Source organism: Geospiza fortis, unplaced genomic scaffold, assembly GCF_000277835.1.
Source record: "Geospiza fortis unplaced genomic scaffold, GeoFor_1.0 scaffold264, whole genome shotgun sequence".
In the NCBI taxonomy this organism is placed as follows: Eukaryota; Metazoa; Chordata; class Aves; order Passeriformes; family Thraupidae; genus Geospiza; species Geospiza fortis.
In genome coordinates, this window is record NW_005054332.1 from 1,014,541 (window position 1) to 1,031,920 (window position 17,380).

General features: G+C 35.0%; 1 protein-coding gene across 3 annotated transcripts in view; it reads right to left on the reverse strand.

Annotated features, from left to right (window-relative positions):
• ADGRB3 (adhesion G protein-coupled receptor B3) overlaps nucleotides 1-17,380 on the reverse strand; it is a 442,842-nt gene that overhangs the window by 173,247 nt on the left and 252,215 nt on the right. For all 3 annotated transcript variants that reach the window (XM_031057612.1, XM_014307289.2, XM_031057611.1), the window contains exons 14-16: nucleotides 17,283-17,358; nucleotides 8,555-8,657; nucleotides 2,590-2,633 (exon numbers count right to left, since the gene is read on the reverse strand). In XM_031057612.1, the coding sequence (XP_030913472.1) occupies nucleotides 2,590-2,633; nucleotides 8,555-8,657; nucleotides 17,283-17,358 (223 nt within the window). The remainder of the gene's footprint in view (nucleotides 1-2,589; nucleotides 2,634-8,554; nucleotides 8,658-17,282; nucleotides 17,359-17,380) is intronic.

The following is a 17,380-nucleotide window of genomic DNA, read 5'->3' on the forward strand; positions in this document are numbered from 1 at the left end:
ATCATGTCCAAATCCAGGTAGATAAAGCCTTCCTTGCTGCTGGAGAAGTATTAAACTGACAAGATCAGTGGAAGGAATATAATTTACCAAATGTGAATTTCCAATGCAGATAAAGGTGTGGGAGAAGTGGCTAAAAAGGTGGAAAAACCCATTAGAGGTTGCTGCTGGATAGATACCAATGATAAAGGAAAACACAGTTTTCATCTGAAAACCACTTAATTTAAAGCACCTGACTCATGACAGAGTATTGATTAGCTAAGCACCCTCAGCTAAAGCAGACTACTTTTTGTTGGGTTTATTCCAAAATGCTTGCCAAGTCCTGGTTATGCAAACCTTATCCCGTTTGGAAGGACATGAGTACATCACAGCTCTCTAAGATTTGCAACGTAAATTAGGCTATTAATCCATCAAATCCAGTTGCCTGTTGGTGAAGATAAGTAATTCTTGAGACTTAGAAAAAGTAGAAAAATAAAAGAAAACCAATCCACCAAGAACCCAACATAATCATGAGCACCTAACTAATTGTATAGTCCTCTACATATTTATTTGTTTAGATTTATAAATGATAGAAATTGACTCAGCATTGCAGAACTTTCATAATTTAAAAGCTCACACTGTCAAAGTACAAATTCTGAAATATTCCTAACCAAATACAAATACAAATAAAATGGTCCAAATGAAAAAAGAAACAAAATAATAAAAATGACAAAAATATATTTTGAATAAGCTAAGAGATATTCTCCAAAGGAATGGATGAAAAAAGTAGAAATTTGCTCTTGCTCTTGCACATTCTGATAAGAGATAATGTCACATTCTCAAAAAATATCACACATACATTTTCAAAAGAAGTGACACTGGTGTACATGCAGACCTTGCTGCATCACATCTTATTGGGCATATTTCAGGGCTCATATCACTTAAAAAAAAAGACAAATCTCCAAGAACACCCCCAGTCTTCATATTTTCTAACATGTTTAATATCTAGTATTAAATAATATGCCTAGAAACTATATCCTTCAGAACCCAAAAGCACATGTTTCTCCTTCAAAACCTCAGACAATTTTATGTAAGCTTTATGTAAATTTTAGATGTTTCACCAGTTTACTTTTCAATCTAGATTCCAAATCATATTGAAAGTAGTACATATATGTAGCACTGAACTTCATAAAAAATACTAAGAGAAATACAAAACAAGCGGCAAGTACAAAATGCATTTGTTTGCAACTACTTCACACATTCCTCCCAAATACGTGAATAAAATATTTTAATCACATTGTTAAATATGCAGCATGGTGTTGGAGTTTTTTTTTTTAGCAGTCTAATTACACTCAAATGTGCCTTTGATATTCTGGACTGGAACAGTGAAATCAGAGCATGTGCTCTAAATACACAGTACTGAAAGTAACCCATATGAAAAATTATAAACAAAGCACTGTATCACACCTGTATAAGCAAAATACTGTGAAGAGAAAACAAAGAATGTGGTCCAAATCTTTTGCATTTTATGTGCTCCTAATAATGCATATTAGGAAGTATGTACTTCATTCTACAGATTTAATAGAAATGGAATACCATGATGTTACTGGCAAATTATGATTCTTTGCAGAGGCACAGACCATGGTACTACTTGTATTTGGAAAGATTTCTAGAATCATGTCCAAAGTTTCACATTTCTGTACCATAATGCTGTTTCTCAGCCATCAGTGTGCTGGTGTAAATCCAACTCAAGGATAAAAACACTCACAAAATCACAAAAATCATGCAATTCTAACACTTTAGATAAGTCTGTATTATAAGACATATACAATATACCTGGATAAGAAGTACAACATCGCCTTTAAAAAAACAATAACCTGGCAACCATATAGGGATCCTTCTTGAAACAATCTGCATCGATGCAAAGTTCACCTTGACCTTAATGGGAAATTTACTGTGAAAGATTAATGCAGCAAATTACAACTGCACAAACCTGGGATCAATTTTAAACCACAACTGGATTTTACCAGTTTGCTTTCTTAGAGCAACATTTTATTTTTTGCTATAGAAGGGAAACAGATATTTATTTTTTGCTATAGAAGGGAAACAATTTTATCGACTAAAAAATGTAGAAGACTAATAGTAAGATTTCACTGCTTAGTATACAGCTATTATTTTAATGAACTTAAATGAAAATTTGAGCCTACTAAAATGAAGATTGCTGTGGGGATCACACTTGAAAATTGCATTTCTCCCTGCAGTAACAGAAATGTGAGTCTTCCTTAGTTATTTGTCTCATCGTTTACCCACTTGCCTGTTGCCCAGCAACTACCATGAAGGAACTACAGTCCTTAGCCATTCTAATTTTAACCTTGAAAAAGCAAATTAAAATTACTATGTAAGTAGTCTCTTTCTGGTGAGATATTGCAATATTTCAGATTCTATATCTGCATAAAGGAAGCCAAGTGACTGGAGAATTCAGTACTTCCAGTCTGTCAAAGGTTCACTTTCTCTGTCCTTGTATCAACCCGTTTACTGACCAACTATTTAAATATTGTTAGGTACTTTGTAATATTTGAGCTGTAGCAATAGAAGCAAAAATCTGTCACTTACATTCTTGAATCATCCCACAGCACACAGTAGGGATTCAATGTGCCCTAAGAAGAAAACAAACAGACTTATTAGTTACCTGTATGCAAAAAATATTTGTCATAGTTGACCTAAAAATTTGTTTGGGTCTCCTCCTACAGGATCATTCTCATACTCTGATGAATTGATGCCACTGAAATGGCAAAAGCTTAAGGTTAATTCTTACAGAATATTTTGAAGGTACTTGAACCTCAGAGCAGAGTATATGTGCATTCTCTGCTTAGATAAGGAAAGCATAAAGTTGTTTATTTGGTATATCCTAGTGGAAGTAAAATAGGAGATAACAGTTAATCTGTTAGGAGATTTGACTGAACATTTCTGGTATTTTTAGAGGAAGAAATTTAAACCCCTTAGGAACTAGGATGTCAAAATCAGTAATGGTTTTAAAAAGTTTAAGCATATGTCGGGCAAGATGTCTTGAGGTTGTGATTCCAGATTCCCAGACTCCACATTCAGTGTCCAAAGGTTTTGTCAATTAGGTCCTCAATCAGCAGAGGTTTTCTCAAAATATAGGGATTTTTTGTTTGTGGTTGAGCTTTACAATACTGGCTCCCATCTCTTCAAAGTCTGTGGAAAATTTCTGATTTGATTTAGAACAGAATGGGAATCTAGTATTTTATTACAAATCACTGAACAATGGTGAACTCTTTGGGAAATTGAAAAATCTCTAAAATTATTCATGTTTATTTTGTTGCCTAGGAAGTGTAGACACAAAACTAGAATTCCCTCAGATTGACTTAGAAGTACTCAAAATGGCTGCACTATATTTCTATTCACCATAAGCATTAGATGTTCCCAGGAGTCACAACTACATAAAACATTATATAAAATATAGAATAAAAATATATTAAAAAAAAACCATAAGAGATTTGAAGAAACAGGTGGAGTTCACTATTTTTGGGTGTCAATGCTAGTGAACAGTGTAGATGCAGTAGATATAAAGGTACTTTCATATAAACAAAGCACACCTTAATATTTTATTCTCAAAAATGATTTATTTATAGAAAAACATGGCAACCTGTAAAGTAAAAATCTATTAAATATTTAAATTATTCCATCTACCTCTTTGTCAAAGATAAAAAAGGTCCTTCTGGAGGTGCTTGTGAGAGAGGCATTTAGGGAATTTTTGAACCTCTACTTCAGTATTTTGCTGACTGCATTGAATTTTATGAGTAGAATATAAATATTTAAAACCAACATATACTTATAGCACTTTATATTTACATAGCACTGTACAAACATAAATAAAGGATGCTCCATCCCCTGAAGTATTTATAATATAAAGAAGAGGAAGGGGAAGAGGGCCCAGGACAAAGCAGTGGATAATAGGGCAATTGAGATTTGGAGACCAGGTCCTGCATCACTTGCCAGGAGCTTTCAGGTACATTGATGGACTAAGAGGTAGAAGGGTAAGAATTAGGAACAAAAGAATATCAGAGCATAATTAAATTTTCTCTAAAATGTAATTTTATAAAGATTATTAATTTGTATCGTAAGTCTAGGTGAAGAAGTTTTACTTAAAATCTGATACAGCTATATGCATATTAAAACATACTTCTATAGCTGCATCATAGTAAGGCTCTGCATCTCAGATCTAAGACTTGCCTTTCCCAGCAATGGACACAATTCAGTTCATGCTTGCTACTCCCACAATGCAAATAAAATGAATACAAAAACACTTTCAGCAAAAAATGCCCACTATAAAGAAATCTGCAAAATAGAGGGGAATAAAAATCTTTGCAGAAAACTGAAACACGATAAAATTGCTGTCAGATCACACACCTCGCTCTCCTTGAAATGCATTCAAACAAAAAGAAAGAGTTTGTTTGGCCATTGCAGTCATTAATGAGAGATTAGGCAGAAGCATGGGAAGCAGGATAAATATTACTACTGTTCCACAAGAAAGTCTTGTGGGGGGTTTGTTCCACCAGAAGTGGCAGCCTGTAAGGGCACAGCACCCTTTTAGAACTTCTTCCTCTTTTGATACTTGATCAAATACCCTTCAAGCACTGCAGGGACCACAAAGAGATTGTTTCTGTATTTGCTTCTTTGCCTTTAATCTGTTGCTTCCTTTTCCACAGCCTTTCTGGGGTAGCTCTTGGCAATGTAGCACTGCTGTTGCAGAGCTGCCCCCAACAGCCATGGCTGCCTGTGAGAGCAGTGCTCTTACCAGCTAATTCCTCAGCTGCAGCTAAGGAAGCAACTGCTGTGTTCATTAGTGTTTTCAACTGCTTTGGCATTGATTTGTACACTACATTACATTATTTGGATATCTCAAAAATGGGCATATGTGTGTGAGTGTGTATGTGTATGTATCTCTGTCTGCCATATAAAACTGAATTTTTGAGATGATTGGCAGCTTTGACAGCAATCCAGCCCCATGCCAACTGTGTTTTGTAGCCAGGGTTTTCAGTCACATTGAAAGTTTCCTGTCCTATGCTACTGCTGGCCTGTTATTCCAGTGGCCCTGGAGTAAACTTCTGCGCTGTCAAAAGGTGAGAGTTCATATTCTCTCTAGAGCAAATAGGATTTTGTTTGAGTTATGCATTTTTAAAAAAGATTGCTTTGGTGTCCCTTTAATCAATCTAATAAATCTACTGGAAAAATGTGGCCACTGTTCCTCTACATGTTCACAGTTTATAAGACCAAGTTCCCCATTCTCTAAATCACAGATCACAGAATATTCTGAATTGAAAGGCATCCACAACGATCATCAAGCCCAACTCTTAAGTGAATGGCCATATGGGGATGGAACCCACAACCTTGGTGATATTTGTTATTAGCACAATGCTCTGACCAACTGAGCAACGATGCATTGCAACCCACATTCCACTCTGGTCAGCTTTCTTTTATATTTGTATTTATTTACAAATCCAAATACCATGCAATATATTTCAAACAGCACATGCAGTTGTGGTTTGCACTTCCTCCAAAAGATAATCCTCCAGTTTTGTTAATAAACCAGATAAAAAATTAAGACATTATTATAAATTTTGAATAAATTGGTATTTTAAGCCTGATTTTAATTAGCCATATTAACTCTTTTTAAATGATCCATTTGCCCATCTTTTTTCATAATATCTTATCTACTTAATTTAGGCAATAGATAAGGAGGTGAAAGAACAAATGTGTGGATATACGCCTATGTACTAGTAGGCATGCTCTACAAAATGCTTAAAAATATCATCATTAAATCAATTTGCAAACAAACTGTTCTGAATAAATGAACAGCATTTGTAAGAACAAAGGTTTGGAAAGAACAAATATAATACTGAGACATTAAAAAAAATCAGACGAAAGAGAACATATTTTCTCTTTAATAATTAATCTATTTAACTGACATAATGTTTAATCTGTGAGCCATTAATATATAATGTTCCAATATTAAAGATATTTTAACAATGGTTTTATCTTGCTGTATGTACATGAAGCTCATTCTATGGAAATATATTATAATAGAATAAATCCTTACTTTCAGCTGAAAAAATTACAGCAAAGAATTGGATTATAAAGGAATACTCAAATTTACAAATTATTATTTCTGTGCATCTACAGCCTTATTTCTTTAGTTCTTTAGTTTTTATGGAAAAAAGTTCCATTATGAAGGCTAAGTCTTGAACACAAGTGACAAAATGTTTAAAGATATTAAAATTATATAACTGATTTTGTATTCACAGATTTTCTGAAGCAATATATTGTCATTGTATCTGCCAATCCAACTTGTATATTCAGATGGATTGAGATCCTACATAAATATAGCATGCATGAAAATTTGATCCAAGCACTTGATGCTTCTCTGGATCATAAGACAAAAACTGAACCAAAAAAGAGAAATTATCTGATATGTATTGGAAAGGTTATTATCATTTTGCTTTGTCAAGACACTAGCTCATACAATATTAATTAATATTCTGTTACTGAAAGATTGCCAAAGCAAAGTGACAATCAGTGTCTCTAATCTGATCTTTTGTAACAATTAAGTTTAATTTCCAAGTTTTTCAAGCTTGACAAAAACTTGCTCTGTAAATTAATCAAAGGGATTGATAAAAAAGAGTTGACAAAGAAAGTGTTCTCTAAGAATTTTGTAGAATATCACCTTCTGGGGTGAGCAGTTCAACCTTTTATTAGTCTATTCTTGCCTGTGTTGCCCTTGTTTTATTAGCTAGTGTTTGCTCTAAATATTTTCAATGCTTACGAGTTTTATTTTTTTATTTACATTGCTTACGAGTATTATTTTCTTATATAATTTTAAAACTTCTTTTCTTGCATGTGACCAAATTAATGAGAAGGTTTTTCTTACCTGTTACCCCACATGCCACCTTACCTGTTACTTTTGCAGGTAGGGATTTCAGCTTCAAAATATAAATGTCATATTCCACAATTTGTGTAATAGCCCCTCAATCATTGTTAAAATAATTGATTATAAAATCTAGCATTGAAAATTACCATAAATTCTTCCTAATAATAGTCTTAGTAAAATCAAAACAAGTAGTCTGTTTCAAATGTGATTGATTTTTCTGCTGATGTATAGGATTAATTTGTGTTTACTTCAGCAAATATTTTGTAATATCTTTACTAAAATATCTGACAGAAACAAAAGTTATGTTAAAGTTATGTTTCTCCTAAAATAGACAATGCAATTTAGGTTTGAAGGAAAATAAAACAAAACAGAAAATGATATCTACATGTCCTAAACCATCTTATAAATAAATTGAAACAGAGAACCATAAAATCCCAAATCGACACAATTCTTCATCAATACACTTTTAGTGTTGTTGAAAGGTAATAAGTCAGCTCAGCTTATGTTCTTCTGTTCCTTTTTCTCTGCCAAACTGTCATTAAGATGTTATTTGCATTGGTATTTTTCTGGGAACTGAATGGCAGGTCATAATGACCATCGATGCCAAATAGTTTTTTCCAACCTTGAATAAAATGTTAATGAAAGATCTAGAGTTTAAAAAGTTTTCTTCATACTTTTGACTAGACTCACTACTTCAATTTTGCTACTGAATGAAATATTTGGAACTTCTCTAGGTGAATTGTACCTATATGACCACTTGAGTAACCGGTTTTAACTTAAAAAAAAACAGCTTTAAAGATTTTGCATACCAGTACTATTTTCAAAAGCTTGAGTAATTGTCTCTTCTGACTCTTTATGACTTTATTCAAAGCAAATGCTAGCTATTAACAACATAAACAGAGAGAGTTTATATATTGTGCCTTCACACAAATAAGCCCTATGCTTGCTATTTAACATTATTTTCCCAGTATTGTATATGACAAAAATTTTCCACAAAAGATGTATTTTATTCTCCCTGTGAGCACTGGGAGACTGCTAAAAACAGAAAGAAAAAAAATCTTTATATCTTCATATATTTGGAAATAAAGTCCTTTTTGTTCACATTTATAACCTTTTTAATATGAGATTAAAGCCTGAAAAGTATAGAATTTAAATGACTGCACAATAAATCTCAGGCATTTATGAGGACTGTAAGATAAATTGGAACCCAAGCATATTTTCAGTATGCTACAATGGGTTAAGTAAAAATTGGCTTCTGTAAAATAATGAAAGAAAGGAAGAAAGGGCCTGAAGAACTATTATACCTCTATGACCTATGCAGGGAGCAAAAGGTTAAGTAGCCAGTACAATAATACATCTTCAGTTGTAATCATGAATGCATTTAATGGAAACTAGAAATTGCTGTTTAACAAAAACCCTCAACATTCACAAAACAGCAATTAATTTTGTTTTGTTTATATGGATGCATGAAAGAAGTACACATTCCTTTCAAAGATGGTAACACTGTTCCTGGGCTTAAATTTTAGAAGTTAAACTGCTTTTTATTGCCTGATATTTAAAACATCACTTTTCTCTCATGTGATCTGGCAAATACTTTTGTAAAAGCATATCACCTATTCTTGTACTTACATTAGACAGGTGGGCCAGTTCTATCTCCAGGAAAGAATCTGTAGTTTTAGGCTCAGGTCGTATAGTAACAACAATGATTTTTGAATTAACAACTGTAAAATTCCTGTAAGAAAATGCAAAAATGGAAAATTTAAGTGTCCATAAGGTTAAATGAGACTCCTAATACTACATCTTAAGATTTCATCAGGTATTTTCTGTGACTTTAGTTGACAAATATTAAGGGAGAATATAATTTGTTGAAAGTGGTGAAACTTATTTCCAACTGTACTCCACACATTGAAGACTGAAAAGCACCAATGATGCAGAAGTGCAATTCCTTAAATTACTATTTATCGATTAGAAGAATGCATTGGTAACACAAACATTCTATGCATGTTTGAGTGTATCTCATCTATACTAGATATGTTTTATAAAAGACAGTCATTTTTCTTCTCAGGTGCTGTGCTTGGGTTTTTTCTGACCATTAATGATAGGATTGTGAAGATGGATGAGTGCAATGGGAGACTGTACAGTTCTGTTGATTCTGTGCTCATGAAAAAAAATACCTGTTTCCAATTCTAAAAAAATTGTATTTGGTATCTGAGTGGGCAATTTCATCAGCTAAATACTGTTCAGAATTTAAACCACAATTGTGCCCTGACTGAAATCCTGACAAAACAAATTTTTTTTTCTCATATGTGAGATTAGATTTGGTCTTATGTTACTGTAGCAGGTTATGCAGAATAATAGCTTTCTGTCAATTTTTCTAATGCATCATCAATTTATTTTTTTATGTAAAATGTGGAACACTATGTATCATAGCAACCTTTCAGGACAGACCTAGTAATGCCAAGGTTATGCTAATACAGCCATAAAGACATGTTGACACGTTCATGTCTGAGATCCTTGCTTCTTATGACCCCAGCTGGTCTAGAATGACCATCAGTTATCAGCCTGACTGTTTCTGGTCATCATTATGGTATTTACTTTGTGTGTAATGCTGCTTTCCACGCCTCACAGAAATGTCATCAAAGGATTGTATCAAAGGATGTTATCAAAAAAGAAACAAAACACTTTAGATCTAATTATAATAGACAGTATAAATATTCGTTTGCTTCTCTTGTTGTTCAATTGCTTATTTTCTCTAGGGAGTTTGTATTTAGGAGAGAATTCCATTTTGCTGGATCATTGAAACAGGAATTGCCATGGCTACAGTAATAGAAACTTAGCTCAGCAGGCATTTCATTCAGCACAAGCAATGCAATTGTACTTCTGGGGCAAGGTATGAGTTCTAGTCCAATTTTACTCAGCCAAATCACATAATGTAAATATAATGGAACTAACTTTCTATTTTACTTAATTCCTATTTCTGCACTTTGGTTAAACTTTAAATCTCACACACTATTGACAAAAATGTATCTATCAGGTTAAAATTTAAAGTTTAGCTAATTTTCAGAGCATTCTGTTGAGTTATAGTAGCTGAATATCTGTAATTTTTGAAATAGAACCAACCTTCCCCAAAGTAAATAAAACGCTAAATAAATAAAATACTTGATTTCTCTTAACACATCGTGACAAGAGAAAATGGCACTTACTATTTATTGAGAGATGACATCAATTTTGGAAATTCATGCAAACTATTCTAAATACTGCTACTTCAGTACTCTTTTACAGTCAGTCTTTGTGATTGAAAATGTTTTCCTTGGTCTATCTCCTTTCGGTACAGATATAACAGTTCTGGGGTGAGGTCTGAAGGCACATCTAAGTACCTAGTTTGTCACTTCAGTACATTCATTTTACCTCAGTCTCATTAAAACTCTACCAATCCCCTTACATTCTCAAGAGCCCCTAGCAAACTGTTTCACAAGAAAATAAATATAACTGCCTATATCACTGTGAAATGAAAACTGCATCCCTCATCGCTGTCCTGTCTGGGCTGAACGCCTACTTGCATATTTCATATTTAACTGCTTGGACAGTCCCTGGAAGAATACAATCAGTCAAGTATATTCTAAAGTATATTCCAAACTCATATAGCATATTAAGATACCTCTAAATTAAAGCTCAAAGCTTTGTAGTCAAAAAATTTCAAAAATTTGAAAAAAATATCAAAACCACTGGTGCAGCCCCACTGCTATCTCTGTTGAAGATATTTTTTGTAAACAACAGCCTAGTTTTGAGAACACTTATCAAGGAATTTAAGTAATTGGCTTTTACAAAATGTCCCTGGACATTTTAGCTTCAGTCCCTCTAATGTTGTGAATGACATAGAATGGGGATGATCCATCTCACACTTGGGAAAGTGCATTATATTACCGATTTTTTTATAGTGGAGAGTGACTCCACCATTAAGCTCCTTCTCCTTCATCAAAAATAATCTAAAATGCAACTTTAATGAGAAATGTTTTACAGGATGGTGCTCAGCTGACAGTCCAGAAAGATGGTCATCAGGGTTAAGTTTTGAAATAAATTATTCAAAAACAATCTATTAAATTTCTTGGAAACTATGGCTGAATAAATCCTTGAGGATTCAAGATAGCAAAGTGATGGAGTAAAAGCTCAAGAAATGCTTTCAGAGCTGGTGTCCTAGAGCATTTTTCTGATGTGAGTTAATAATGATATTAATAAAAGAGTTGTTTGATTAAGCTGTTTTCCTATCAGGATATATACATTTTGAGCATATTCTTTTATATAAGAGAAATCATACTGATCCTATGGGGTATGAAATTCATGTCTTCTTCTCTTTTTAGAATGAATCTGTTACTTAAGAAAAATGAACTTATGAATAAGGCATGTTGTTATCCCAAGACAGCATGATCGAAGTTATAGATCAATGTGTAAAAGTTGAATGCATTACAGAAAAATTATGGATGCTAAATCTGTAATGTGATGCAATAAAAGCCTGTCTGAGGTACGTCCTTAGTCTAACAAAGCTGATCCAAAGAAATTTAAGGGCCTTTTTCGGTTGTACAGCCCCCAAAGTTCAGGGTTAGAAACAATGTTTCAAATGGGGGGAAAGAACATTTCAGTGAAAAAAAATGTAACAAGAAATTCATGGTGGCTGTTTTAGTGATGAAAAAAACCTCTTGATACAGCAAAATCATTGATTCTTTATTTGTTCTTATTTCTTACAGGAAAAGTTTAAAACTATTTTCTATTATGGCAACATGCAATGTATTTCTTCAGAGTGCTCAAGAGAGCAATTATAGATAATATCTTTTAGATGAGTATTGTACTGAGAATCAATTTTCTATGAACTTAACAATAACATAAATATGCTCAGGGGTGCAAGAGCTATGGAAATAATACTCAGTCTAGAGTTCTGAAAATATTCAATATTTCAATATCTGGTATGAAAAAATCTGTAAGACATTACAAGAACAGTGCAATGCAGCAAAATATATTAGGAAATAGAATCAGATCAAGTTTATTTACTTGTGCATGGAAAAAAACCCCATTCTTCCATTTTTATAAGGAAGAACCTTTTCTTTTTGTTTCCCTAAACTCTCGTTTAAATACTCATAGCAAAATTCTCTGAATGTACATGTACCAGTAGGATTAAACACAAGTCCGAAAACCATATTAATACAGTAGCAAGTTCCCATCTCACACTGTGTTTAGTAATTTCCAGTAGACTGTATGCTAGTAAAACCAAGAAAAATCAAACACATATGGTAAAATGCAGCTAATTTTGGATTTTGTGAAATATATTGTATAGGCTGCTCTAGAAAATGAAATCCTCATTTTACTCACTGAACACCTGTGATGTAGCAGATTGGGATTCTGTGGTTAGGTACTTTGGAAGACTTTCCTAAAAATATACTGAGATTTTAAAAATTGTTTGTTTGTTTATTTTTCAAAAGCAGTTCCTTGTGATGATGCAGAAGTTTGCATACCTTCGAGTGACAAAACTAAGGAATGCACTGGAGTGCATGTTGTCTTTATTCTGCTGGAAACTACAACCAAATATTTTCTTTATTCCCACCCTAACTCCTGTAAAGCCAGGAACTGAAATCACGTGGGAACTGGTAAAGCTTTCTAGATAGCTAACTGCAGCTGGTAGAAATCACCTTTATTATTAGGTTATCAGGTGTAAATGATGTGGCCTTCAAACTCAATCATGAGATCATTTTACTTATTTTACCTTGGTTTAATTTTTTTCATCTTTGTTCTCACCCTTGCTATATATTTGACTGTCATTTTACTTAGAAATTCATCACATAAGACACTTATCCAGAATGTTTTTTTAATTCCTGTGTTGTGCACTTCGAGGCATCATATAAAAAATAGATGATGTTACATTCCTTCACATCTTACAGTGTTTGCTCCATAGAGAACAATAATGCAGTGAAGCATATCATTGTGTTCAGCACTAATATGGTTATTGCAATAATATTTATTACACTTAAGCAAGATTGGTAGAAAGAGTAGCTAATATAAACATGTGTAAGATATTTTTTCATTGCAAAATGTGACCAACTAGAATAAACCTTTTCCAAATGCAGTGGGATATATAGAAACCTTCATTCATCTACCCAAACAAGTGTAAAATAATAAAAACCAGACCATAATAAACATCACTTTAAAACCTACGTGTCAGTTCAAATTTTCATGGAGTGTAAGAGCTCAACAAATTCAGCACTAACCACAGCTGCAGCTTTTTTTCCAATTTCAAGTCACAGAATCACAGAATCACCTAATCACCAGCATCACCTAATCACTTGGTTGGAAAAGACACCAAAGATCATCAAATCCAACCTTTGATTGGTCACCACTTGGTCAACAAGACCATAGCACTAAGCGCCACATTCCGTCATTTCTTGAATACATCCAGGGCTAGGGACTCCAACACCCCCCTGGGAAGCCTATTCCAACGCTTAAGCAACCTTTCAGTGAAGAAATCTTCCTGATGTCCAACCTGAACTTCCCATGGCAGACTTTGAGGCCTTCTCCTCTTGTCCTGTTGCTAATTGCCTATGATAAGAGCTGAACCCCCACTTGGCTACAAACTCCATTCAGGAAGTTGTAGAGAATGAAAAGAGAACACCATAGCCTCCTTTTCTCCAGGCTAAACAAACCTGGCTCCCTCAGCCTCTCTTCACTGGAACTGTGCTTCAAACCCTTCACCAGCTCCATTGCCCTTCTCTGGGCTCGCACTTCAGTGTCCTTCTTGTAGTGAGGGGCTCAGAACTGAACACAGGATTTGAGATGGGGCCTCATCAGGGGGCAAGTCAGAGTACAAGTAGACAATCCCTGCCCTGGTCCTGCTGCTCAGACTATTGCTGATAGAGGCCAGGAGGTCACTGGACTTCTTGGCCACCTGGGCACAGTGATGGCTCATGTTCAGCCTGCTATTGACCAACACTTCAAGATCCTTTTCCACCAAGTAGGTTTCCCGCCCCTCTGCCCCAGCCTGTAGTGCTGCATGGGGTTGTTCTGACCCAAGTGCAGGACCCAGCACTTGGCCTTGTTGAACCACATACATTTGGCCTCAGCCCATTGATCCAGCCTGTCCAGATACCTCTGCAGAGCTTTCCTGTTCTCCAGTAGATCATGATTCAACGTAGTATCATCTGTGAACTTACTGAGGGTGTACTTGATCCCCTCATCCTGATCAACGAAGGCATTAAACAGGGTTGACCACAATACTGAGCCCTGGGGAGCCCCACTAGAGACTGTTCATCAACCTGATGTAGCACCATTCCCCACCAGTCCAGGCCTGGTTATCCAAGCTAGTTTATTACCTAGTGAAAATATCTGTCCAAGCCATGGGCTGCCAGCTTCTCCAGGAGAATGCCGTGGGAGACAGTATCAAAGGTTTTGCTGACATTCTATCTGAATGAACATTAAAATATCTGCATGTGTTAAAATGCATTCAAGAGTACTGAGTATCTTCATTGACAAAAGGATTGAGGGCACCTTCAGCAAGTTTTCAGATGACACCACAGTGTGGCTGACATGCTGGAGGGAAGTGATGCCATCAAGAGGGACTTTCACAGGCTTGAGAGGCAGGTCCATGCAAAACTCAGAAAGTTCAACAAAGCTGATGGAAAGGTCCTGCATCTGAGCTGAAGCAATCCCTGGGATCAATACAGTCTAGAAGGTAGAGGGACTGAGAGCAGCCTGTCAAGACATACCGGAGGATATTGTAGATGAAATATTGAACATGAGCTGGCAATGTGGGCTGCATCAAAAGAAGCATGGCCAGCAGGGTGAGGGTGGTTATTGTGTGCCTCTACTCTGCTCTTGTGAGACACCACTTAGAGTGCTTAGTCCATCTGTGAAATTCCCAGCACAAGGAAGGCATGAAAGGGTTAGAGCAGGTCCAGGGGAGGGCCATGAAAATGATAACAGGGTTGTAATATCTCTCCTATGAGGAAATGTCCAGAGGGCTGAGGTTTTTCATCCTGGAGAAGAGAAGGTTCCATTGAATGCCTTATTGCCAGCTTTCAATTCTTAAAGGGGGCCTAAGATAAAGACCAAGACTTTTTACCAGTATCTGTAGGGATAAGGCAAGGCACAAAGGTTTTAAACAGAAGTGGGATAGATGTAGATTACACATAAGGAAGAAATTTATTTTATGAGGGTGTTGAGACACTCTAACAGGCTGCTCAGAGAAGTTGTGGATGTCCTGTCATCAAAAGTGTGCAGAGTCAGGCTGGATGTGGCTGTGAACAGCCTGGCCTAGTGGAAAGTGGCCCTGTCCATGGCAGGAAGTTAGAATTAGATGATCTTTGGAGGCCCCTTCCAACACAAACCTTTCAATACTATAATTCTATGAAAGTAGTTTGAAATTGTGACTTTTTTGAGGTACTATTTTAAGGCCATGAGATCATATTTTGAAAATGATTGCCATGGGCAAAGAAATCCAGCATGATACACTTCCTGATGAGGTTAAGAGATGTAAGCTTAAAAGTTTCAGTGTACCTTCATTATAAGAAATGTATTTCATTAAGGAAATGCAAAGTGCTATATTCCAAACAAAGAAGAGATGAGAAGTACCTGGGTATGTGTTATATTTTTATATCACAGATTAATAATTACTTTGATTCCTTGTTCACATACATAAGAGCAAGCAATAGTGCTAATTTCCTTTTCACAGGCATCAGAGAATTAGATTCAAATAATACTGAACAAATTCAGAGGCAAAGTAGGATACCTTTGTTTTTAAATTTCTAAAGACTTCATTTGTTAATAGATATCCATAGTGTTTACATTGCTCCACTTTATGTTCCTGTTCTGCCCTTGTTCCCACTACTTGGTATGGTATTGTTTCTAGGAAAAATCCAGTAAGGCATATCAACTTCATCTTCATAATGGATAAGAGCCCTGAAAGACTTTTCATATAAGCAAATATTCAGAATTTAAAGTTTACACCTTTTTTTTTTTTCCTGGAAATTAATACTATTGACATGTGAAAGTTGAAAAGGCATGATCATAGACTGCAGTTTACAATGTAAAAATCTGAAAAGCTGTATTGATGCTTCCCTAGGACTGGCAGATTTTTCCTAAGGTCTACCAAAAGGAACTAAATCCAATAAGCCAGTTGTCATGGTTCTTTGAGTATGGGGTAAAAAAAATCTTTTACAAACATCTCTTCCTTCCTGGCTAATTTGAGAAACTGGTACAACAAATGGGAAGCGCTTAGTGATACTTCAGAAGTGGATGAGCTGTCATTTATATCAGGCCTTAAGCACAGATGGCCCTTGCCAGCACTTTCAGGCTTCAAGGTGCTCTGTCAGGACATCACTGTTCAAATTGTGCTCCACCTCAGAGACATTTTTGTCCCTAAATTGCAGCTCCTCATTGCACAACACACTGAAACTTTGCTAGGAAGTAGTTTTTTAATTTTCTTAGGAATTAGCCTTTTTTGTTTTCAGATAGATTGTGGCAAAAACCTCTTGCTTTTCCTGATGTTTTGGCTAAGCAGAGTAGGAAAAAGTGTTCTGGCGGCTTCCTTATTACTATATTTTCTAATTATTGTGAATTCATTAGCACCTATTGGGACACAATCTGCATGTGCTTCTTGTACTGTAAAAGGGCATTAAAAGACCAGGATCATATAAAATAATATAGTATAAATGGACCAAAAATTATCATAACTGGTAGTTCGAAAAAAGGAGGTGAAATATTTATTTCCAAATTGTCTTTTGGCAAGTACAGAAAGGAAACAGTGAAACAAGAGGCCTTCTTGTATCTTTTGCATGTGTATGGCCCACAAAACTGATCTACTCCAGTTGTTCAGCACATGCATGTCTTGTTTCTAAAACAGATCTTCTCTATAGCCCTGCTGTTGATTCTGAATACAATTTGCACTGAAAAAATATTTGGAAAACTAGTGCTAGAGACTTCTGTAGAAGTGGAGTAGACAACTTTAGTATATCAAGTTATAATGCCATTGCAAGAGCATTTGTACTAACTGGACAAACAGCAGATTATACCACAAGTGGCCTGAGCATTAATGTACATCACTGCATATATTTCTGATCAAACATTTCTGTAATTAAGTTTAATATAGATTAAATAAAATAGAAATTAAGGCAATTTGATGAAAAGGCTACTTATATCATACAAGTAACTAAGCATGAACGAAAGATTAATATATGCATAAACATTATAAATATAATGAAAAAAATATCCAGCAGTACTAATATGCAAATAGCCTTGACTGTCTGCTTTTATTCTGACCTATAGTATATTTATTATCCTGAAATAGTTCAATTCATATTGTATTTATGGAATTTCTTACCTCAAAGTGGGCAAAATGAGTTCTAAATTTTTGTATAGCACGGCTCCAAGTACAAACACAGTTGATTCATCTAGTTCTGAAAAGAGTAAGGAAAAACA